Source organism: Phycodurus eques, chromosome 3 (assembly GCF_024500275.1).
Source record: "Phycodurus eques isolate BA_2022a chromosome 3, UOR_Pequ_1.1, whole genome shotgun sequence".
Taxonomy (NCBI): domain Eukaryota; kingdom Metazoa; phylum Chordata; class Actinopteri; order Syngnathiformes; family Syngnathidae; genus Phycodurus; species Phycodurus eques.
Genome location: NC_084527.1, coordinates 7,055,266 through 7,079,972, shown reverse-complemented (window position 1 = coordinate 7,079,972; position 24,707 = coordinate 7,055,266). Strand labels below are relative to the sequence as shown.

The 24,707-nt window shown below is 40.1% G+C and overlaps 1 protein-coding gene across 7 annotated transcripts in view; it reads right to left on the bottom strand.

Moving 5' to 3' along the window:
* The window catches only part of ccser1 (coiled-coil serine-rich protein 1), a 117,134-nt gene that overhangs the window by 74,955 nt on the left and 17,472 nt on the right, over window positions 1-24,707 (bottom strand). For all 7 annotated transcript variants that reach the window (XM_061671860.1, XM_061671861.1, XM_061671862.1 and 4 more), the window contains 4 exons: window positions 22,966-23,056; window positions 16,199-16,304; window positions 9,084-9,258; window positions 999-1,076 (listed from right to left, as the gene is read on the bottom strand). In XM_061671860.1, the coding sequence (XP_061527844.1) occupies window positions 999-1,076; window positions 9,084-9,258; window positions 16,199-16,304; window positions 22,966-23,056 (450 nt within the window). The remainder of the gene's footprint in view (window positions 1-998; window positions 1,077-9,083; window positions 9,259-16,198; window positions 16,305-22,965; window positions 23,057-24,707) is intronic.

Below are 24,707 nucleotides of genomic sequence, written 5' to 3'. Positions count from 1 at the left end.
TGACTATTTCTATGACAAAGTGAGTGATCTTGACAATGACAATAGAAACAAGAAAAATGTTGTATATGGACAAAGAAAATACAAAGAATATGTTCCTATTAAAAGTTATTTTCAAGGCCGGTAAGATTTCTATGCCACAGGGAAACTTCTGAAACTTAGCTAAGGAAAAATAAACCAGGTGGACCAATTTTATTCAAATATATGACTATACTATAGTATATGTTGTCTTGTTTATGGCCCTTATTAAAGTTCAATGTCATATTTCAGTGCCAAAATAGATTAGCCCTCATTGCGCATCTCCAACAGTGACTTTTTTTTTTTTTTTTTTTTTTTAACCTCCTGCCTTACGTACCTTGCCTCCATGTGAACTGTTTGCACGTGAGATTCTGCCCTCAAGCTGTGTCGCAGCCTAAATTCCTGCCACTGATCATCCATGTGGGTCAATAAAGAGGGCACACACGTGCAATTGCTCTGTAAAACTGAAACGAAGTGGTAATTGTAGGGGTGTTTTATTTTAGTCCAGCTGATCCACAGTCACCCCATTTGATACAACTGCCATTCGGGAACAAATTTGCGATAAAAATACAATAAATGAACATTTTGTGGTGACATGGTTTAGGGCCTTTGAGAAAAGTTCTTCTGAGGTTTTTTTTTTTTTTTTTTTTTTTTGCATGGCAGGCCAGATCAAAAGCTCTCAATATTTGGCCCATTCGCATTAGGTCATGATCCTTGCTACCCTGCTTTTCACACCTTAATCATTTGTCAATTCTTCTTTTGTCTTTTGATTTCATCAGGAGCTAGTGTGGTTTATCTTGGGGGAAAAGCAAAACGCGCAGCGCAAATCGAAGCTTTTTTATTTTTTTATTAATCGTACATTTTTCCCATCTTTGGAAGTAGGATGTTATTTTAATACCCAAGCTACAGAGGTACTGTGGGTTTTTACACTGGGATGGATATGTGGATTGCTGAAATAGATGCTTGCTTAGCATTGGAGTTACCTTCAATGGAAGGGCCTTTTCACTGCAGGGGCTAATGGGTAGAGACTGAAGACTGCTGCCAGGACTTGTCTCTGTACTCTGTAAAATAAGATGAACATAGTAAGTGCACATGGTTTAGTTCAGCTCACTACTCTATACATTTCTAAATTTTCTTGAGCCTTGGACTATATTTCCTTGATCAGCTATGAGGAAAATTAACGCTCAAGAAACATTTTAATGGCATAGTATAACACTAAATGTTCTGAACTGTTTCCATGCTACAATGCCAAAGCACAGGCCTGCGTGGATGGACCTCAATGTCCCATAGACGTGTAGTGTTCTCCCTTTTTAGACAGCAAACTAGTTGATTTAACTCCAACTCTGTTGGTAGTAATACACTCAGTTGCTTCAAGAACTGATTAATCGGCAACGCATTCTGCACAACTGACAGAATTCTTTGCAATCACTTCATCAGAATCAGAATCAGAATCATCTTTATTTGCCAAGTATGTCCAAAACACACAAGGAATTTGTCTCCGGTAGTTGGAGCCGCTCTAGTACAACAAACAGTCAATTTACAGAACACTTTGGGGACATAAAGACATTGACAAAAAACAATTGTGCAAAAAGATGCAGAGTCCTCTAGCACTTAGAGCAGTTCGAACGACTAATATTGCAATAGTCCGGTGCAATGACCATTGTGCAAAGGGCGCTGAGACTTCAAGGAGTGTATGCGGTTTAAAGTGACGAGTAGTGCGATCATCTGGGACAATGTCGGTTGTGCAAATGTTACAGATACTCCTCAATCAGTGTGCAAATGGAGCAGATGCTACTCTGGCATGAGTGGCCAGTATATGCAAATAGTGCAGCATGGCGAGACAACTACAGTGAGTGCACAAGTAATACATAATACATAATTGGCCCCACAGAAATGTGACAACGAACTCAAGTCAAAAAATTGCCAGCTTGTTGTAATGGAATTATAGGTTAGGTGTCGATTACTAACAACCACCCGGTGTTCCATTTTGCTTTTGAAGGGTAGATACACGGCTGTGCATTTATTGATCGCAAGGCGAATTGTTGCTTTACTGGTCCAAACCGTGACAAACCAAAATTAACTCCTTTGGAACATGGCTTTGAAGTAAATCTATCCATCAATTTCCTGTCGCGCTCGGACGAGATGCGGACAAGTTTATCTAGGCTATATAAAAACACAAATATGTTTTTTCCCCCTCATTGTCTGGCATGAAATCAGACTGTTTTTCTGTTTTAGTCCACCTCAAACAGGAAAAGTTTAGTCTGATTTCATGTATTCTGACAGTGAGGAAAAAAAGCATACGTTTCTTTTTATATACTGTGTGTAAACTTCTGGTTTCAACTGTATAGATGTAATTAGAGAATTTAGATGAACAGATGATACTTCAAATTAACCTAACATGCATGTTTTGGGAATGTGGGAGGAAGCCGTAATACCTGGAGAAAACCCACACAAGCATGGGGAGAACATGCAAACCCCACACAGGACGTTCAGAGCAAAAATTCAAGGCCCAAACTTCAGGACTGTGAGGCAGATCTGCTAAACCACTATATTCATCATTCTGTCCACTTTGAAATACCAAAAGTACCTGCCTGACCAAAAAATTTGCTTGAGAAACAAAAATGTTTCCTAGGTGACTCACTTTCACTTTCCAGCCAGGGAACTTTTTTTTGTGTTAAACAACCGGGAAAAGGTGAAAAGTCTAATATTTCAGGGATATTTTAAACTTTTTTTTCTCCGGTTTTACACTTTAATGTACCTGTGAGAGATGTCGCTCTCGGAACAGCGTAAACTTGGCGGTTTATTAGATATGCTGACCTTTTAAAAAGCAATAACACCCAGGAATTACAGGCGCTTTGCGGCCCTAAATGTGCCACTGGTGATCAATGCCTGACCTCATGGAGGAAGACAGGCGCACTCTCTCAGTCTTATCTTTTCGGCCTTTCAGAAAATAAACACATTCTATGTACGGTCACTTGTGTCCCATGGGCTTCATAGCACGTCTGTCTTTACATATGGTTCAAGTAAAAAGCCTTTCAGATTTTGCGATTGGGGGAGAAGTGGAGTATGGAGAAGGGGGGGGCTGCCTGGGAGCTCAAAATTTAATGACGTGCACTAGCCAGAGGCAACATGTCAAAAGATGATGAATGGTCTTAAAAAGTAAAAGTGGGTTTGGTTGTCTGCCAAGCCCCTTTAATCACATTCATATGCACAGGTATGCTAATCTCAGGATGAAATGTCCATTAAAGTACAAATACCACATTTGCCAAATCAAATCTAATAGTTGCATAAATCAGTTTCTTGACACTGAATTAGTACCAAGTTCGACTCATTTCAAAACAATTTTTCCCATTAGAAATATCACTGCCATAAAATATTTATCGCAGGCGATATATTAAAAGTAACATTAACACCCGTACGTAAGAATTTAAAAAAAGGAAGGTAACTACTGTCTAAATAAGGTAATACTACTCAAGCCATATGTAACGCACAGTGGTAACTATTTGCTGGCAAGCTTCCACAGTAATCATTATCCAATATGTATTAAGCAGATGGTATTAATAAAATTAACATGGGCAATGCATCCATTCATTTCCTATGCCACTTATTCTGTCCAGTGTCACAGGAAGCAGGACCCTATCCCAGGTGACTTTGGGAAAAAGGGAGACAGGTCAATCATAGGACACGCATACAAAGACAAACATTCACACTCACACCTGTGTGGGAATTGAACCCACGCTGTTCGCACGGAAGTCAGGCAAGTGACCCACTAAACCGAGAGTGACATCGTTCGTATGTAATTAATAACTACTTTTATTATTGCTCATAGCGCACCAAGCAACAATACACTCCCTATTCCATTTCCTGTTCGATGGTTGTCATCACACTTTCCCTCTTTGTCATCACTGGTGCCCTACTTTGGTTCGACTCCTGAGACATTTAAGAGTCACTTGGTCATTGTTGGCAGTGTGTGCTGTACACAACGGGAGCGTAGCTGTTATGCTCAAATCCACCGCTGACAGTGACAAATGTCACTTTGTAATATAGAGCACATGGATCATGACATTTTCAATGTGTTCCTTTGGTCACGTAACTCAATAAACTGCTGGTAGACAATATATGGAGTCTCCATAGATGACAAAGTCCGTTTGACAACTACAGTGTATATAATTCGATTGGATGTAATAGAAAGTATATTACCTGGTATTTAAGTCTTGTACTGTATACTCATTCTAACACAGGGTTTCCCAAAATATATAAAATAAATAATAATATAGAGTCCTGTTGTGAAGAGCGAGAAACCGCCAGCAATAGCCGACCCCCCTAAAATGTTTTAATAGTTTAAAACTATGATCCCCAAGCAATTGTATACACTGTAATTACATTACCCTGAAAAATACATGGCTTTCAGATGATTTAGCTGAGGATAGGTTTACAGAAAAAACACAGATAGGTGATATTGCCAACATTGACCAATTTTACAACAGAATTAATTCCTATGCCGTTGACAAAATAACTCAAATTTGTACGTGAATGGGAACACGGTGTAGTCTGTCACTAACTTATGCTACAATTTTAGTAAATATGATGAATGGCAGTAACTAAGCATGCCTTCTTCAACAGTGTGACAATGTGTTCTTACGCCACTGTGCAGACAACCGTAATTTTGTGTATAATGCACATTTTTTCCCCCCAAAAAAATCTTCAAGTCAATAGTGCGCATTATACAGAAGTTAGAAAATTCCTTCGCAGTGAAATGCGAGTAGCTATGTGTTTTAGAAGAACCATCAATTACTTTTAAATATTGTAATTTTAAGTTTACATCATATTTATTATTATTAATACTAAGGTTTACTAGTTCTTTAGTAAATGTATGTATTACTGTGGCACACCATAGTGTTTAGTTTTAACACTGCTGCTTTTATGGAGGTATTTTCCATCTCGCACGCGACCATTGCCACAGTAGCCGGCTTGCACAACGTACAGAAACCTAGAGGTCATCCGCCCAAATAACACGTTCACTCCTGGTGCAAGACAATTTAAAAAAAAAAAAAAAGTTCAAACACAATAAAGCCGCCATATATTTACGATGACGTAATTGGCCTCATTGCTGACGTCATAGTGGCGGCTTGCTGTCAGAGGATTTCCCAGCGTGCCTAGCGCCGTTGTATAGTTGTTAAAATGCCGTTTTAAGGCAGTGATCCTATAAATAGTTGTAATAATGTTAATCGAGCTTATGTGTGTTTATTCCCCCTTTGCAGCTTTTGTTGTGTGCTATTTTTTTATAATCGTGCACCAGGAGTGAACGTGTCATCTGGGCACATGACCACACTAGCTTTCCGTACATTGTGCAAGACGGCTAATGTGCCAAGGGTCATATGGGAGGTGGAAAATACTAAAACAAAATAAATAAAATTGCAGTGTTAAAACTAAACAATAATACAATACATTAAATAACAAGCAAGCATTAGTATTAATAATAATACTGATCATACTTAATTAGAATAACAAATTAGGAAGGGATCACCACGAACATTTATTGCATATAAACATAATGGATAGAAAGTTATGCATGCGCATTACATATGTAAGAAGGGTTTTCCCATCATAGTATTTGGCAGGAAGTACAGTGCATCTTTACTCAAAGTAAATGCAAGGCTAGTATAAGATTGGATTACGCCATTTGCTATGACGGTGGAGCCTCAGCTGTTTTTGTAGTACGCTACCTCCCGCTGTTTTTGTTTTGAGACTGATGTAACCTGCTTTTTGTTTTCGAACGAACAAATGGCACCGCTTACACTAAACGAGGAAAACTGCTGGGTGAGCAGCGAGAAAAGGTCAAGCAGATAAAATGGAGATGACGCAAACATGCCAAGTCACACAGAAGCACAATGGAAGCTAAAGCGGGGTATACACATATAGTTGGTAGATCGGGTTGTCCAGTGAACAAAGGGTCACTGGTTCGACTCCCAGCTCTGACTGTCTCCATGTCAAAGTTTCCTTGGGCAAGACACAAAACCCTAATTTGCTCCCAGTGGTAGGCGCCTTGCATGGTGGCAGCAGCCGCCTATTGGTGTGTGAATTGGTGAATGTGAGGCTTTGAAAAGCACTTTGGGCACTGTGATATGCTAGCTAAAGTGCTATATAAGTGCAGTCCATCCATCCATCCATTTTCTGAGCCGCTTCTCCTCACTAGGGTCGCGGGCGTGCTGGAGCCTATCCCAGCTGTCATCGGGCAGGAGGCGGGGTACACCCTGAACTGGTTGCCAGCCAATCGCAGGGCACATACAAACAAACAACCATTCGCACTCACAGTCACACCTACGGGCAATTTAGAGTCTTCAATTAATGCATGTTTTTGGGATGTGTCCATTTACCATATTATCCTATGGTGTGGGTTATGTTAAGTGTGGTTGTAAAATTGCTGCTGCCGACAAGCTTACGTTTTCGTTTCGATATTCATAATCGCAAGTCAAGACAGTGGCTCATGACTGTTGGTGGAAATATCATTACATGGTCATCTCGAGTACACCACACCACTATAAGCACAGTAAGAACACAAGAGTTTTTTCCTCTTCATGTGCGGGGTCTCAGGTTTAAAACGCAAACAAACAGACAAGAGGAGATCCCGGGGACGGCCCAGGACACACTGGAGAGACTACGTCTTTCGGCTGGCCTTGGAACGCCTCGGGATCCCCCCGGAAGAGTTGGATGAGGTGGCTGGGGTGAGGGAAGTCTGGGCATCCCTGCTAAAGCTACTGCCCCCGCGTCCCGACCTCAGATAACCAGTAGAAAATGGATGGATGGACAAACAAACAAACAAACAAAAATGCGGTAGGCGTGTCCCCCGCTTCAGCAAATGTACACCCAGTAATCCATTTTCTAAAGCGCTTGTCTTCATTAGGAGCTGAAACATATCCCAACTAACAGGTGTACACTCCGGACTGGTTGCCAGCCAGTCACAGGGCACATATAGACAAGCATTCACACTTACATTGGAAACTATGGACTATTTAGAGTCGTTAAGGGACCTAACCTGTACGCTTTAGGAATTTGGCCCGTGCAAGCACGGAGAGAATATGTAAACGAGATTCAAACCCAGAACCTCTCGACTGTGAGTCCGACCTTTGAACCACTACAACACCAGGTGCTGCCCGCTATGCAAATTTGCAAGGTAATATATACTGTATACATTTCATTTTCTCTATATTTTGCTCTTCCTTTCATCTCTCCTTACCAATTCATAATGTCTCTTACAGAAGTCCAGGGAGTAAACATTGGTTGGACCCTAATTCGCACATAGGTCCTTTGATCTTACTTTAAAGGCACTAATAGTTCCGACGTGCGGTGACGTAACGGCTCAGACTTTCATATCGATTTTTCTGTGCGTTTGCGAGCATGTTTATAAAGGCTAAATTCAGTAAAAGGTCAGTCACCCGTCACCACACAGTGCTAATGGATGTGCTCAGAGCTCTTGGCGGAAACCTGCGCCGTCTCCTAGCTCTTTGTTATGTAAATGTTTTTCACGGACAAAATAATGTGGTACTTTTAAGGTCGCACAAAAAAAAAAAAAAAAAAAAAATGCCTCAAAACCATCATCATGCATGACGTATCCCAGCTAAGCATTTATACGATACTGCTTTTTTGTGTGTAATAACCATAGAACAAATGGAACTTGGCACAACTTGGGAAAGGGTCTTCATTTTACAACCGATGAGTACTTGTACTTAATAGTACTTTTATTATACAGTATTGGTCTATTTATACAGTAGTGGTCAATTAATGTAGTGTCTGCAGGTTTGACAAATTCACATTTAACCTTTAACACTTTTCAGTAAATATGACCACTAGGAGTGGCCATGTGAGCACAACCCTCCCTACGTTCAGGTTAACCTTAAATTTTGTAACATTATTATATACATGCTCTCCTTGGTTTTTCGATGGTCCCAACATATGAGGTTTTAAGGTTACAAATGGAGCGCAATGAAATAAACTAGTTTGTGCGGCACCACACTCAATGACCGCCGTGATTACTCTTTCCGTTAAGTGTTTTTCACTTGATTGTTTTATAGTTCTAGCGTAGAAGTGCATTTTCATCCAAATATTGTCTCGAATTTATGACCCTATTGGGTTAGTGTAGCTTAGTGATAGCATGTTTCAATCCAACCAAGCACTCAATGTAATATTTCAAATAAGTCTAACAAATTTTTATTGTTCATTGGAGATAAATTATTTGTAAAATTCTTCACAAAATTTTCCAGACACTCTAACACTGATGTCGCTTGCGGCATTTTAAGGACCCTTTGACTGGTATATCTAAGGATAAAGTGTAATTTATAAGGCCGTGGTGAATTTAGGGGAAAAGTGTCCTGAATAAGCCCTTCATTTTGCAAAGTCCTTATAAAAGACGTTTGAAGCATACATGGACAGGTATTAAAATGATACTTAAAACATGTACCTGTATAGTTAAAAGTTTTACGATAATTTGAGCCTGGAACCAATGAATTCACCTTTGATGATATTTGCAGTGAATCACAGAGATATAAATGGTTTATAAATGCTGATTCTGCAAGGGCCAAAAGGGAAAACCTTCGCTTCGATGCTGGCAAATGGAATTTTAAGAGAAAAGGGAAACGGGGGCCGTTTAATCAAAGTGTGTGTGTGTGTGTGCATGCGTGGTTGCGTGCGAGAAAACATCTTGAGCTTAATCTCAAAACTAATTAAATTACAAAAGGGGATAAAGAAAAAGAGAGCGAGAGAGTGAGTGTGTGTATGTAGGGTCCACTTCGGGGGTGATTTAATGGAGCTGAAATTAAGCTACTTAAAAAAAAAACAGGGGTTGAATGTGTCCAGATGTAATCATTACATATATCCTTAGCCCAATGCCTTGCAACTTTAAACAACTTCCGTTTTTTTACAACCTGAAAAGACCATTGTCAGTGTGGTACAAGGAGACTCACCACAATGTTTAGCTTGTGGTCTTAAGCAATTTGTCCTAATATACAGTACCTCCCAGTTAACACCTGTATATGCATTTGAATATCAGTGAGCGAGTAAGCATATCCCACCTCCTGCAGGGTGCGCCTGAGCCTCAAAAGTAGGGTCTTGACAGCGGTGCAGTCCTGCTGCATCAGTCGCAGGGGGAGGGTCTCCACTCCAGGGGGCAAGGGGTCTTCTTCCCTCCCCAGAAGCAGAGCAGAGCTGCACTCAGCAGGCAGCAGGCTGGTCGGACGTCGAAGCTCCCTGGGAGAAGAAAAAAAAAAAAAAAACACAAACATAAATATGAGGATATAAGATTTAGGTGTGCACTGATATCAGAAAGGATAGACAATGACTAGCCTCGTTCACACAGAGTCTTTACAGAAGATCCAGCATTTATTCAGATTTGCAGGAATAGTAAGTGTCAGTTGATAAACTTTATACCGTTGTAAATTCCTAATTCACAAATTCATCTAGTCATGTTTTTTTAATGTGGATTGTGAGGTTCCACAGCTAAATATTCACACATTTGCAGATTTTGTGCTCTTTCTGAAACTCCCTAGGATGCCACAAGACCATCTAAAAAGGAAACTGATGTCAAGGAAGTATGTTGATGTGATGGATCTGAACTGAGAGACAAGCTTGGTATGTCGGGGGGAGAAGTTCAGTTGTAGAAGTTTTGGAGAGTCTTCACCCCATGTTTGTGTGTGTGTGTATTTTCTTTCAAAATAAAATAATTTGCAAGTAATTTATTTTTAAGAATAATGTAAGATAAGAAGAGTTTGAAACAAATTTAAATGTATATCAAACCCTTGTTTTTTTTCGTTTGGGGTCTCTCACATTTATAAAAAAAAAAAAAATGGATAAGATGTTAAAAAAAAAAATGGATAAGATGTTAAATATCAGTATGCATGTACCCAGTTTAAGGAGAGTGAAGAAAATCTAATTATGCCTTAATTTTTCTTATGGAATTAATAAAGTCCAGCTGTCAGTCTATTACTGGTGCTTTTCGGAGAGCACAAGAGAGCATAACAAAACACTTTGGGACTGCCTTTTAATACATGCACTAGACGATTTTGATGTTCCGGAAACTCTTCAGTGTAATCACACACAGGAAGAGTCCAATCAGGGCATGTGTGTGTGTGTGATTTATGTTTCTCTCGCTTCACACGGTCATTTTATTTTCCTTTTGTCACCACAATAAATGTCCTACTTCTTCCACCGTTTTCCACACTCCTCTAAACAGTGTTCGCCTTTTGTCTTTTCCACACCTTACCGTTGTCCCTTGCCTGTACACCCTGCGTTTTCTTTCTCTCTCTCTCGCCGTCCATTTCTCAACAGAAGTGATCAGCTTTCATAGAGGGTGGAAAAAAAGCCAATTATCTGCCTTTTATTACTTTTCATTATTATACCGCTGGCGATGGTTTACTACCGGACCATCGGCGGCTCATACTAAAACGCACCTGGGCAGGTGATAAACAACGGTGCAAAAAGAGCACCCACTTGTACGCAGAAGCTGACAAAATGTTGCGTAAATGCGTGGCAAGGGGAAGAATGACGACATGCAGCGTCAAATAAATTAAATGACATTGAGGTAATTTATCAGCGGCATTTGTCAGTTCGCAATATAAAGACAGCCTTGTCTAAATAGTAACAGTAGAGGACATTTTGACACTGAGACACAGATAGGAATGAATTCACGTAACACCATTAAATTTTCCTGCATAACGGGGAAAAACAATTATCCGACATGTGTATGCATATATCATAGGTTTCCTCAAACAATTACCCGGGCCTTCATTGCGCACATTTTGTCATCGCTCGCTTGTACCCGTCAAAACGCAGGCTGTTCATCTGCATGTGGCACCTGAGGCGACGGGCATTTTTACGCCACCATTAAACTCATCAGGAGCATCTGCGACAATGACTGAACGTCAGCCAATGCTCCAGGCAGCAAGTCTAATGACGAATACTGGACTTCAAGACACAAAAAGGTAGAGGGTCTAAAATGAGTGTCATATGGCTGGGCTAACAACCATGCAGTAGTCTCTTCTGCTTGCCTCTTACAGAACTATATTCGTTCTTGGAAAAAGCACCAACAAGTTTACTTTTGTTTGTTTTTTACATTTCTAACTCTTAAAAGGGACATACTATGGAAAAGAGAATTTTTAATGTCTTGAACACAAATAGTTGGGTCTCTGGAGTTGCTGTGCCCACCCATCAAAAGGTGAAACTAAACAACCAAGTAATTTTTGTTGTATTGTATTATAGGGGTGACGGAGTAAGGTCGGGGAGACTTGTCCCGCCCTGATAGTTTAAACAAAAAACTGGCGACCAGTCCAGGGTGTACGATGACCCTAATAATTGATGGATTATTCGGAATTTGGTCCTCTGGTGGATTAATTGCTAAACCGATGCAGGGGATGTGTGGAAGCCTCATTGGCAGTAACCTTTACACAGTTTAAAACACAGAAATATATTTTGGGGCTTATAGATTAGCCTACATCCCACATTAGCCCTCCATGTTTTCTGAAAGGATTAAAACGATGCACACTGGAAGTTTGCTTAGCCGCAAACTAAGCTTGCAATGTTCAGTAGGGATATGGACAATTTATGTTTTGAAAAATATCTGAGTATTGACAATTTGGCTGCCAACATCTCACAAGCATGAAACAGATCTACACAGCATCAGCCACTGAGGTGAAGAAGAGACGAGAAGGTGAGAGGCGCTCAGTTTAGCAGTTCATTTACATCCCAGCCTTCACCTGTGGTCATGGGCTTTTGAGTAGCACCCAGACCAATGAGGTCACGGATCCAAGTAAGCGGGCTACGCCAGAAGCTCAAACATCACACAGTAGCTCGGAGAATAAAGGAAGACGTTATTTACTCACCTCTTGAGCAAAAAGACTGTAAAACAAGATGAGACGGAATAGGGAAATGTTTGAAGAGGAGTTGCTCCAGTGTATGAAAACCTCACTGTATTAATTAGAACAAGGTCCAATTACAAGAGTAACAATACAATGACAAACATGTAACTTTTGGGAACTGAAAACCAATAAAAAAAAATTCGGGACAAGACAATTTGTCCTCTTCCCATGTCATCACTGTAGTCCATTTCCCACGTCAAAGTCATTTGCACAGTACAGCGACGTAGTAAAATAAGTGGCCAAGTCCATCATCCAATCATTTTCTATCTCGTTTGTCTTCCATAGGGTTACCTATGCCAGTCAATCGCAGGGACAAGCAACCATTCATACTCACATTCATACCTCTGGACAATTTTCATGTTTTTGGAACATGGGAGGAAGCCCCTTTTGCGCCACCTGTAAAAGCCGCTTATTATTTTTATTTTATTTTTTTAAGTTGACCTAGCGATTTTCCACATTGGGAGGTAGTATCAGAGCTGGAACAGAGGCCAAACAGTGCGGTGTTGAAGGATATTGTGCAATGTCAGGATAGGAGTGTTCAGTTTTACACAAGATACTGACGCATGTAATTACCCAATTGTAGGGCACAGGGTCGCTGTGTGAAAGCACACACGATCACTAGTACTTTGGTTCTGTATATAAGGCAAAGGCGGATACATTCCGGATCTTCTGTTACAGCTCTGATGTGCCAATTTTGAAAGAATTAAGAGTCAAAGAGGCTATTGTATCACAAAACTGAAATTCTTAACCAAAAATGTCAACTGTGGTAAAACTATGTGGCTTTGATATGCAAATGTTGCTGGATCTCTGGTTGAAAAACAATTAAATCATACAAAGTTCTCAATTTTTTGAAAACAAAGTGGACAAATATCAACATATTCATCTGCCCAGCAGCAACGTGTCGGCAGGCTTTGCTCTGACACTTGGCTCTTGAGTTCGATCCACATCATTTGAATATTCACACCCCACATTCTTCCTGACAGCTATTAGAGATAAATAGTCCTTCTGATCCTCAGGTTTTTTTTTTTTTATGAGCGGGTGCATAATTTCCTGTTCACAAGCGGTGAACCTGAGCACCTGCCAGGATGAAAAGGCATGGTATGTAATTTATATTTTTATCCAAACGACAGGCAGGAGCGTGATAGGGATAGAAAGTGGCATGCGATCATGGAATTTGGCTTAATCATAAAACAACCACAAGTGATTAATCCTGCGTTGTGCAAACTGAGGTTAAGTTGATTTATTACTATTTACAGGGGATTATTTTTTTTAATCAATTGGCGTGATTTTGTCTGCAGTTTCCTGGTTGTAGTGTTTTATATAATGATCAGAATGTTCCCATTAAATAATTGTGATAATCCTCACACTAGCCGGGTTTTCATGGAGCCTTGTACTGTATTCCAATTAGAATCGGGTCAGAATCCCAAACCAAATGCCCCATGAAAACACCTCAATCGGAATAAACAGGCTGAAATTGAAAGGAATTTAATTGAGTTTCACATGGGGGGGGGACTGCTTTTCTCAAACCGCTCAAAAGTCACATAAACACTTCAATCGGAATAGTCAGGTTGTGTTCACGTGCAATGATGAAATCTCAAATGTCAATTTAGCATCAGCCATCGGTCTAGTATACGTGGTTGAAATTGAAAGCTCAGCCAACTGATCTTCCCAAATGTGGTCTTCTTTTTGCGACTGGCTCAAATATAATGCATACCAGGTAAATTTGTATTCTTCATTTTATGCCAAAATATTTACTAATTGCTGTGCCAATATTTTCTATAACTGTAAAAAAAAACAGTGGGGGAACACCATTCTTGAGAGGAAAGGTTACAATTGGTATTTTTAAACATTCGTCTTCATGCTTTTGACATTTTACCTCATGAGACCCAGACGACAAGTCAACAACAAATGACCAACCGTAACTCACCAACATGATGTTCTCGGCAGGAAAGTGGCCATTGAGTTTAAATTGTTACAGAGGTCGTCAGAAGATTGTAACAGAGATACATAGACTGGAAGAGTCACAGAAAGGCATAGAAGTGGAAATTCATGGATCAAACACCTGATGTGAATTTTGCCATTCAACTACTTGTGGGAGAACAGTAAGTTGGGTAAAAGTACTGAAACATTGGTCCGACGTGCATTCAAAATTTGAAAGGTTAAATTAAGTTCATCTGTCAAGGTTATAGTGCATTCTTGGTCCATTCTGTAATGTCACCATTGTTGGGATAAAAAAACAAAAACAAAAAATCTGAATTGTTTACAGTTACTTGGAACAAGACTTATCAAAATAACCTTGAATAACGTGCTGCTTAACCAAGACATAATCTTATCACATGTAGCAGCCTGCTATTGTAGACTTCCATGACACACACCTGCTTCTTTGGAGTCAAGAGGCAATGTGAAACATTGAAAGTAAATTTAACCTCCTAACCTACTTGGATCCTGAATCACTTTCAACCATTCACTCATTGATTTCAAAGAGATAAACAGTTAAAGGCTTTGGGAATGTGTGGAGTGCACGCATATAATGTCCTATTCTAAGACTGAGATAAGACTGCCTTTTTACAACTTAGCAAAACACTAAAAAGAGGGACACTTAAAGTCGCATTGTCAACACCGAGAATGGCTGCTGACAAACCACAGTGCAGTGTGCATCAGCATTATTTCAGGTCGGTATTGCAAAACATTACACGGCTTCGCAATAGTGTGCGAGAACGTGTGTGAAGCAGTTGTTCTACCCAGGCTATCAGACAGCCAGCAGCGCGTTGCACCTGATACCCTAGACAGTCCAAGTGACTGACAGGTTCGTGTGTGGCTGTTTTGAGTGTGTGTGTTGTGTGTCGTCGAGGTGCTTGCTTTGCCTCCAGCAAATCAATGTCCCCCTCAAGGGAGTGTGGAACCTGAGCGATAGCGAAGGAAGACCGTGGCAAACTCAACCCTAGGCGAAAATTTTTTGTGCCCTCTTTCCTCTCTGTCTGCCCCCCCCCCCACCCCACCACACCACCACCCCCCACAGCAGGTAATTCACACCTGCTGTGGTAAGATGTTGGTCGGGGAAATGGACTCAGACCTGCCTCCATTATGTGGTCTGTCACTGTCAAAAGTTAATTTTTTATTTTATTTTAAATGGCACTCATGACTACATTTGACTTATCAAGAAATACTTATTACATGGAAAAGGATGACACACTGTGGAAACCCCCAAGGAGAAAAGACGAAAGGAAAAGAAGACATGCTGCCATCCCAGCAATGTCTTTTTCATCGACGCCCCTGCTCATTTCAGCAAGACAATGCCAAACCAGATTCTGTACGTGCTACAACAGCGTGGCTTCGTAGTAAAAGAGTGTGGGTACTAGAGTGGCCTGCCTGCAGTCCAGATCTGTCTCCCATTGAAAATGTGTGGCGCATTATGAAGCGTAAAATATGACAACGGAGACCCCGGACTGTTGAACAGCTGAAGCTGTACATCAAGCAAGAATGGGAAAGAATTTCACCTACAAAGCTTCAACAATTAGTGTCCTCAGTTCCCAAGTTCAATTTCACAGACGAACCCTCTTCCACGCCTATCAGTTGAAAAACTTATTTAACGAATATATTTGCCGGTGGCAGTAAACATTTGAATTCCACTTGATGAATGGAAGTGGTCATGCTACTGAATGAGTTAAGTACTTCATCATACCCGTTTTTGTCAATGTAAATCAAATTGATAAGGTACAAGAGATAGTACCTCAGCACCTGGTTTTACCAAGGTGACAAAAAAAACAAGGGACGACAAAAAGTCCACGAATATGAAATAGACAAGGTATTACGAATATTACCTCATAATACCTTGTTTTGCCAAAGTAAACAAAGTTTTAATACAAACAAGATGGCGAAGCGGGACTTGAGACAAAAATCTCGGGTGGGTTGAAAAGGTTGCCTCGTCTAGAAGCACTAACGCGTCTCTATTCACCAGAACATTTAGCAAGCTGCACCTCAGTTAAAAAATTTTTTAATAAAACTCGACAAGGGACCATAAATAACACTTCAGTATCTCGTCATACCTGGTATTGGCACTATATGTTGTATGGTGGCGGTCGTTTGATTATCCCAAATATAATTGATCTCAATGGAAAATTTAGTTTTGAAAGTTGACCAAGTTCACTGGTTTTTAGCCCAATGAGTTAACCAAAGTAAAGGCACACTGCTCAGTAGACTGTAATGCAGTGCTGCTGTATAAACATATTGTCTAATGAATGCTTCCCCGTAAAGTATGTATTTGTGTCAAGCGTTACCTGTGGCAGTTGTCTTTCACTGGGATGCGATCTCCTGATGGGTCGATGGGGGAGTGGAGTAGGTTCAGACAGGATGCCAAGGACTGACTGGAGTCTTGTCTAGAAACTAAACAGACAAAATATGTAATTAACTTACAACATATACTAGTCTAGGAGAGAGAAAAAAAAGAACTGGTTCGTACAGATTCCAAAGGGGTTTTGCTCCCATAGGAAATATCTGAAATGGAGTTCATAAACTCTTCCATGATCAAAGAGTCACCATCATAAAGACTTAACAGGCAATGTTTTAAATTAAGCAGCACGGTGACCGACTGGTTAGAGCGTCAGCCTCACAGTTCTGAGGACCGGGGTTCAATCCCCGGCCCCGCCTGTGTGGAGTTTGCATGTTCTCCCCGTGCCTGCGTGGGTTTTCTCCGGTTTCCTCCCACATCCCAAAAATATGCACATTAATTGTAAACTGTAAATTGCCTGTAGGTGTGAATGTGAGTGTGAATGGTTGTTTGTTTGTATGTGCCCTGCGATTGGCTGGCAACCAGTTCAGGGTGTACCCCGCCTCCTGCCCGATGATAGCTGGGATAGGCTCCAGCATGTCCGCGACCCTAGTGAGGAGAAGCGGCTCGGAAAATGGATGGATGGACATCTAAGTCCTGCAGTCAACATTAACTACTGCAACACAACCTTTAACGTTTTGATAGATTATGAAAAATTCACTGTAAGTATAAGAACAGTGACATGTTTCCACTTCGCAAACCATAAAAATACCAACTACTACTGCTTTCCTACGAGCTTTTTTTATGAGTTGTTTGACTTAGTGAGACATACTCTTTTTATTTTATTTTTTATAAACACAAATACCACAAAGATCTCTTATCTTTAGTTGAGCACTAAATACAAGTGCCCCCGACCCCACACACACACTTTCTTTTTATAAAAAGCCACAACAGCTAGTTATGACAGCACCAAGCTTGCTGGAGGCTAATGTTCTAGCAGTTGACCGCGCACCCTGGACATCAAACTATGCATTACCGCCACCCACGCTACTACTCCTTTGAAGCCTCTCATGAGCAATGCTACATTATAGGCTTGGTCAAATTAATGCGTATGTGCGTAACTGTTATTCACTTCATTGTATTGCTTTCTTGGGGTTATAACTTGAGGTCGATTAATTGTCAATCACGTTTTCGGCAACAACACAGACGCCTTGCTGATCAAAGGATAGTGGTCCGTACAGCAAACAAGCAGCAGTGCTTCACACGTGTCGCAATATTTTACAAAAAAATGAGACCAGTAGCACCGTCACTTGCAAAATATGCAAGTATATCATCAAATATAACGAAAGCGCAAGTGCTATGCATGACCATCTCAAAAGGCCAACGGTACATGACAAGCAGCCTTAAATCATCACGCCAGCCGTCAGTAAATTCAGCAAGTGCCCTCCTGTAACATTGAATATACAGACAATATATTGTACTGTAGTGGTCAATCAATAACCTCTTTATTGTAAATTATATTAATGTCGCCAAAGAAAACCAACTGGAATTTCTCTCAAGTGTTAGCCTTCATCCCGCAGACACTAAACACACGCCCTTGGTCCTCTTCCTCCTTCCACTGTCCCCACCTCCCAACGCACTCATCCAATCGCAAATCACAGAGACCTTCAGGGTCTCACAGAGAGTAGGCGCTCATAAAACTCTTGAAACAATCCACGTAACACAACTGCAGGTTTGCTACGATACATTAATGCATGTGATTGGATGAACGAGTCGGGACCTGTGGTTGGAGTGAGGGAGGGAGCTTGTGTTTGGAGGAGAGCACAGTGAGTTGATGACATAAACAAATATATATGTAGAAAATAAATAGAAATTACTCGAGTAGCATCACCTTGGCGTCGACTACAAAAATCTGCAGTCATTCACCCCCTGTAGCTTTCCTTTGTCGCAGTGAGTTCCATTTCCTGTTCTATGGTTATGGTCACACAGTTCTGATGTTGTGCAGTTGAGGGGGAGGAACACAGACTCCAGCAGCCCAACACTATTGGTTATAAATTGCAATGAAATGCCTTGCTCTTTAATAAAAGACTGCAACGAGCCTCCTGAGAGAGGTAAAAAAATATTTGTGGCTGTGTGGTGACTCGAGGAGCCATGTGAGGACAGGTGCGTGTGTGTGTATCTGAAAGAAGTTCCAACTTTATAGTAATAATTCTAACGCTTAATTTTGCATTCCAGTCTGCATACCATTAGGGCCGATGACTAAGCATGTGTGCGCCTGTGTGTGTGTGTACGCGGGTGTGTGTATTATTAATGATGGTGGCTTCTTTGGCGTTACATCAACCACTGTGTCCTCTGAGATCTTGTGTTTGTGTAAGCGACGTACAAAAAAAACTCACGCTCCCTTCCCTTCCTCGCCTTCTATAAAATGGTGTCCAACAGAGTCAAGTTTAACCCTGCTTACTTTATTGGTCTTCAAAATAGACCCAGTGTGCCTTAATAGAAACAACAATCCATTCATCCATTTGCTTGTCCTTGTTAGGGTTGCAGGTGAGCTGGAGCCTATCCTTTGGGTCTAGAGGCTGGCTACGCACACTGTACCGGTTGCCAGTTAATCGTAGGGCACATACAGGAAACCATTCATACTCACATTCACGCCGATAGACAATTTAGACTTCGATGAAACTAAAAATGCATGTTTTGAAATTAGAGAGGAAGCTACAGTATACGGCGAAAGCCCACACAAGTACGGGGGAGAAACTTCACACAGAGTATTAAAATTCAAACCTCTTGACTGTGCAACAGATGTGTCAACCACAAGGTCAACGTGCTGCCTACAAGCAACTTGCGCTGGCATCATTTCTCCCAGCTAGAATTCCATGGTAAATTCTATAACTATTTTTACATACAGTATCTGTATGATAAAGTACTGTAACATGATTATAAACATGTCTTAAAAGGTTTAGGGTAGGCTATGTACAGCATCTCATCAACAAAACATCTAAAATAGCTTTAAAAAATATGTAAATGATCAAAAATGCTAAATATCTATTTCTATTTGTTAACAATCAATCAAAAAAATTTGTAAAAAAAGTACTTTTTACTCATAGTAATTAACTGCAATCTCTGCAATTCATGGAATTTTAGTCAGGAAAATATGAACTTTAATAAAATAAATATTACCATCTATCAGATAGAGGCAGGGGCGTTTATTTACTCATCTTCACGTGGTGGAGTATAGTGTATTTATGGATTAATCAATTTATGAAAGTTGCATTTAAAACAAAAAAAAAAGCCCTTTTATGGAAAAGTGCATAGAAACAAGCAAGACTTAAGCATTCCGCACAATTAGCTCCACTTTAAATAAATCAGCAGATTAACACGTTCATGTGAGGTGCGTTCACAAGTACAACTCATTTGCAATCATATTCTCACGTTCCATCAAAAAAAAAAAAAAACAACCTTGGCACGCTTTGCAGCATCGCGCCAGGCAACACGTGTACCTTGACAATCATTTCTAAAGCATGAGACATGCTGTAAATGAGGCAGCTATATCAAAGGTGCGTGCCATATGTTGAAAGATTGGGAGAGATGTTTCAACTGGAGGCAACAAAATGAATGTGAGGAGGATCAAAGAAAAATACTATAGGAGGACTGAGTGATGTGATCAAAACATAACATTCTCCAGGCCCTTCAAAAAATACATCAACATCCTATAGAAAAGTACAGTAAGGAGCTCAAAAGTCTGGGGGGGGAAAAAAAAAAAAAAAAAAAAAAAAAAAAGAAAATTGAACAAACCATCATCATGCGTGATGTCAGCAGATCTCGTGAACCTTCAGCTGAGTGAGAATGCAAAGGACTGACTTTCCAAGTATTTCTTTAGCTATTTTGTGTATGTTTTAGTCAAGCCATCACAGAAATAGACCACTGTTGGCTAAAGCAGCGAACACACATACTGGTAATTCAGACAAGATTTTCATTTCTTTCGATCAAATACAGTTACGATTTGTCTTTTTAGATCTGCTCAGAAAACGCTCAGGCCCGACAATCGTGAATGTTAAACCTGTTCAATATTTTGGATGGCAAATACTTCGCGGAGAGACAAGGAGAAGAGTTTGCAACCGCAATGTACAACCCCAATTCCAATGAAGTTGTGACATTGTGTTAAACATACATAAAAACAGAATACAGTGATTTTAAAATCATGTTCAACCTATATTTAATTGAATACACTACAAAGACAAGATATTTAACGTTCAAACTGATAAACTTTGTTTTTAGCAAATAATCATTAACTTTGAATTTTATGGCTGAAACATGTTCCAAAAAAGCTGAGACAGGTGGCAAAAAAGACTGAGAAAGTTGAGGAATGCCCATCAAACACCTGTTTGGAACATCCCACAGGTGAACAGGCTAATTGGGAACAGGTGGGTGCCATGACTGGGTATAAAAGGAGCTTCCCTGAATTGCTCAGTCATTCACAAACAAAGATGGGGCAAGGTTCACCTCTTTGTGTACAAGTGCGTGAGAAAATAGTCGAACAGTTTAAGGACAATGTTCCTCAACGTACAATTGCAAGGAATTTAGGGATTTCATCATCTACGGTCCATAATATCATCAAAAGGTTCAGAGAATCTGGAGAAATCACTGCATGGAAGCAGCAAGGCCAAAAACCAACATTGAATCCCCGTGAGCTTCGATCACTCAGGCGGCTCTACATCAAAAACCGACATCAAATTGTAATGGATATCACCACATGGGCTCAGGAACACTTCAGAAAACCAATGTCAGTAAATACAGTTTGGCGCTACATCCGTAAGTGCAACTTGAAACTCTACTATGTAAAGCAAAAGCCATTTATCAACAACACCCAGAAACCCCGCCGGCTTCTCTGGGCCCAAGCTCATCTAAGTTGGACTGATGAAAAGTGTTCTATGGTCCGACGAGTCCACATTTCAAATTGTTTTTGGAAATTGTGGACGTTGTGGCCTCTGGGTCAAAGAGGAAAAGAACCATCCGGACTGTTATGGAAGCAAAGTTCAAATGCCAGCATCTGTGATGGTATAGGGCTGTGTTAGTGCCAATGGCACAGGTAACTTACACAACACATCTGTGACGGCACCATTAATGCTGAAAGGTACATACAGGTTTTGGAGAAACATATGCTGCCATCCAAGCAACGTCTTTTTCATTGACGCCCTTGCTCATTTCAGCAAGACAATGCCAAACCACATTCTGCACGTGTTACAACAGCGTGGCTTCGTAGTAAAAGAGTGCGGGTACTAGACTGGCCTGCCTGCAGTCCAGACCTGTCCAGACTGTTGAACAGCTGAAGCTCTACATCAAGCAAGAATGGGAAAGAATTCCACCTGCAAACCTTCAACAATTAGTGTCCTGAGTTCCCAAACGTTTATTGAATGTTGTTAAAAGAAAAGGTGATGTAACACAGTGGTAAACATGACCCTGTCCCAGCTTTTCTGGAACGTGTTGCAGCCATAAAATTCTAAGTTCATGATTATTTGTTAAAAACAACAAAGTTTATCAGTTTGAACATTAAATATATTGTCTTTGTAGTGTATTCAATTAAAAATAGGTTGAACATGATTTACAAATCATTGTATTCTGTTTTTATTTATGTTTAACACAACGTCCCAACTTCATTGGAATTGGGGATGTAGTGACCAGAAAAGCTAAGCGTTAGCCGAGCCAATTTTTTTTTCTTCTACAACTACTCATTCTTCTTCTTTAAATTTCCCGACAAGTCAGGGATGTTTATTAGTTTCTTTCTTCATTTGCATTGTGTGGATGCCACAAAATCTGTATTATCAGGATTGATCATCCTGAGTGATTTATCCTGTGGTGTGGTGTTTGTTAACAATGATTATTCCCTCCCCAAGCGGCTTTGAAAACAGACGATCGCAAATGTTAAGCCTGTTCAGTATTTACGATCACAAAGTCATTCACCACATTAGGGCTGTGGAAAAATAAATCAATAAATAAATAAATAAAAATAACTCTGCTAAGTCGACTTCAAAAACAGGTCGACGTAGAAGTTCTACCTCGAAGTTCTGCCTGGACCAAAAGGGGGGTGGGGGGGAAAAAAAAAAAAAAAAAAAAAAAAGGTTCCACCCGGAATCATGTTTGCGCTGCCGACACAGTGTTGGGCCACTGATAAACTTTGCCATAACAGAGGAGACTTTGTAATTGATTTTTAAGACACTATTAGATGTGTAATGTACATACAACATGACATATGAGTAAATATCTCCAGGATAATTTATTCTAAAACAATTCCATCGTGACGGCCTTACACCACTTAAGAAATGACTGAGAAGCGTTTACTTCTGAAATGTAGTTATCGGATAAGCCAACAGTTGGCCTTGCTTCTTCAAATTATTCTTCTACTACGCTTTCTTCTTCGTGTTTTCCGTTAGTCTTCAAACAATCGTCAGACATCTCGTTTGGGGGAGGAGACTCAAGATTTTCAGTGGAGGTATCGTTTTGTGTGTTGTCTACGCCACACACCATTAGAGCAGACGGCACACACTAGAAGCACTGTAACATTGAGTTTATTGTAGCTGTATGGATGAAGAACAAACATTATTGGCAGAAATAGAGGACCCCAAAATCAAATTAATTGTAGGAGTGCTTGAAAGTTAAGAATGATAAAATGTTACTTAAAACATTGGCTGTAGAGTTAATATAGGTTTTATGATGGCAACAATTTAAGCCTGTAACTCACTTCACAATATATTTAACGGAAGTGTGATAAAAACATACCGTGACGATGGCGCTGATCGTCAGATAAATCCAAGTCCAACATGAGGTCATCTTCATCCAGCTCAGAGGAGCCCAAATTATTGAGGACATCCTAGAGAGACAAAATAAAGATGACTAATATCTTGTTGTTGTTTTTTTTCATTCATTTTGTAATTGGAGAAAATAAGATCAACACAACATAGAGAAGACACATTAATCCAACATTTCTGGAAAGCCGTAAATCACACAAATCGAAATTGATTAGACAGCACAAGCTAAAAAAAGATGAAGTGATTTTAATCATTTGTAAAAAAAGAGCTAATGTTATTTTCATTTGGGAAGAGTGGTGGAACTTTCTTGCCTTTTAGATGGGGAGATTTAGTGGCTCGTTATTATGACAGCAGAATGGGAAAAGTACTGACTGAGCGATAAAACAGAAAGTGATCATCTATCCATCCACTTTCTATACTGCTTGTCCTCATTAGGGTCACCTACCCCCAGATGACTTTTGGGTAAGAGACAGGGTTACCAGCCAATCACATGGCACAGACAAACAACTATTCAGACTCACACCAATAGACAATTTAGTAATTTGTAAATTTCTTCAGTGAAGCTAACATGCATGTTTTAGGGATGTGGGAGGAGGACAGAGTAGCCAGAGAGCATGCAAACGAAATTCATACGTAAACCCTCTTACCACTAGCAACTCTGCTGGAGAAAGTAATCAGTTATATAAAAAGACAAGCAGCGATTCATCTAACATGGATTTTTTTTTTTTTAGCTTTGTATTCCATCACATTCATTGCAATTACTAGTGAAAAAGACGAGTAAATCTAACATGTTAAAATATTGCTCCACTGCCCTTCCATAAAGCACTCTGGACTATTATTCAATTAAGACATCCTTCCAATTTTACAGACAGCATAGAATTTAATGTTTTTAATAATAACAGATGAAATGTCTGGATCGGTTGGAAGCTGTAGAGACCTCACGGCTGCTTCAATTTCAGAACAAAAGCCAATACTCCCATCTAATGGCCAGGAAAGGGATGTGTATTGCAGAGAAATTCACAAAATATGTAATTCCGTCTACTCTCTCAGGATGATCTCGCAATTCACTGACGAACATTATACAAAGGCGAAAGGATTATTTAGAAATAACTATTTTGTAGCATTCATACTGCTAGAAAAAACAGGCTTTTCAAAACTAACTTTCACACTTAATCCTTTATACAGTGGAATCTTAAACACCACCCCCCCTCCCCAAAAAAAACCCTCAAATGCAGTTTTAAACCCTATTTATTTATGTTGAACTCTTTAAGTGGCGTAGCTATTCTGAATATTAACACACACCATTGTGAAGAGTCAGCCTCCAAATAGTCATTAAAACAATGTGACAACTTAGGGACTAACACTTTTTTCCTGATGGTGAAAAGAAGATGTTGATTTGTGTTAAGTGGATGATGACACTGCGTCTATAAGCATGGCCACTATTTTAGGAAATTCTACAAATGATTCAAGGTATAATCATTGTATCACAGTATAAAATAAATCCTGGTGCTATTGCCTTATAGCATGCGGTAACCCCGCTTCAAGTCACCATATATGGTAGTGGTCTGCGTGTTTGCCTCACAGTCCAGAACTCCGGGTTTAAATATTGGCTTGGGCCTTCCTGTGGAGTTTGCGTGTTCTCCGGTTGCTTGTACTCCAGCTGCTGCCCACACTCCAAAAATGTATGTTGAAGACACTAAATTGTTCATAAGT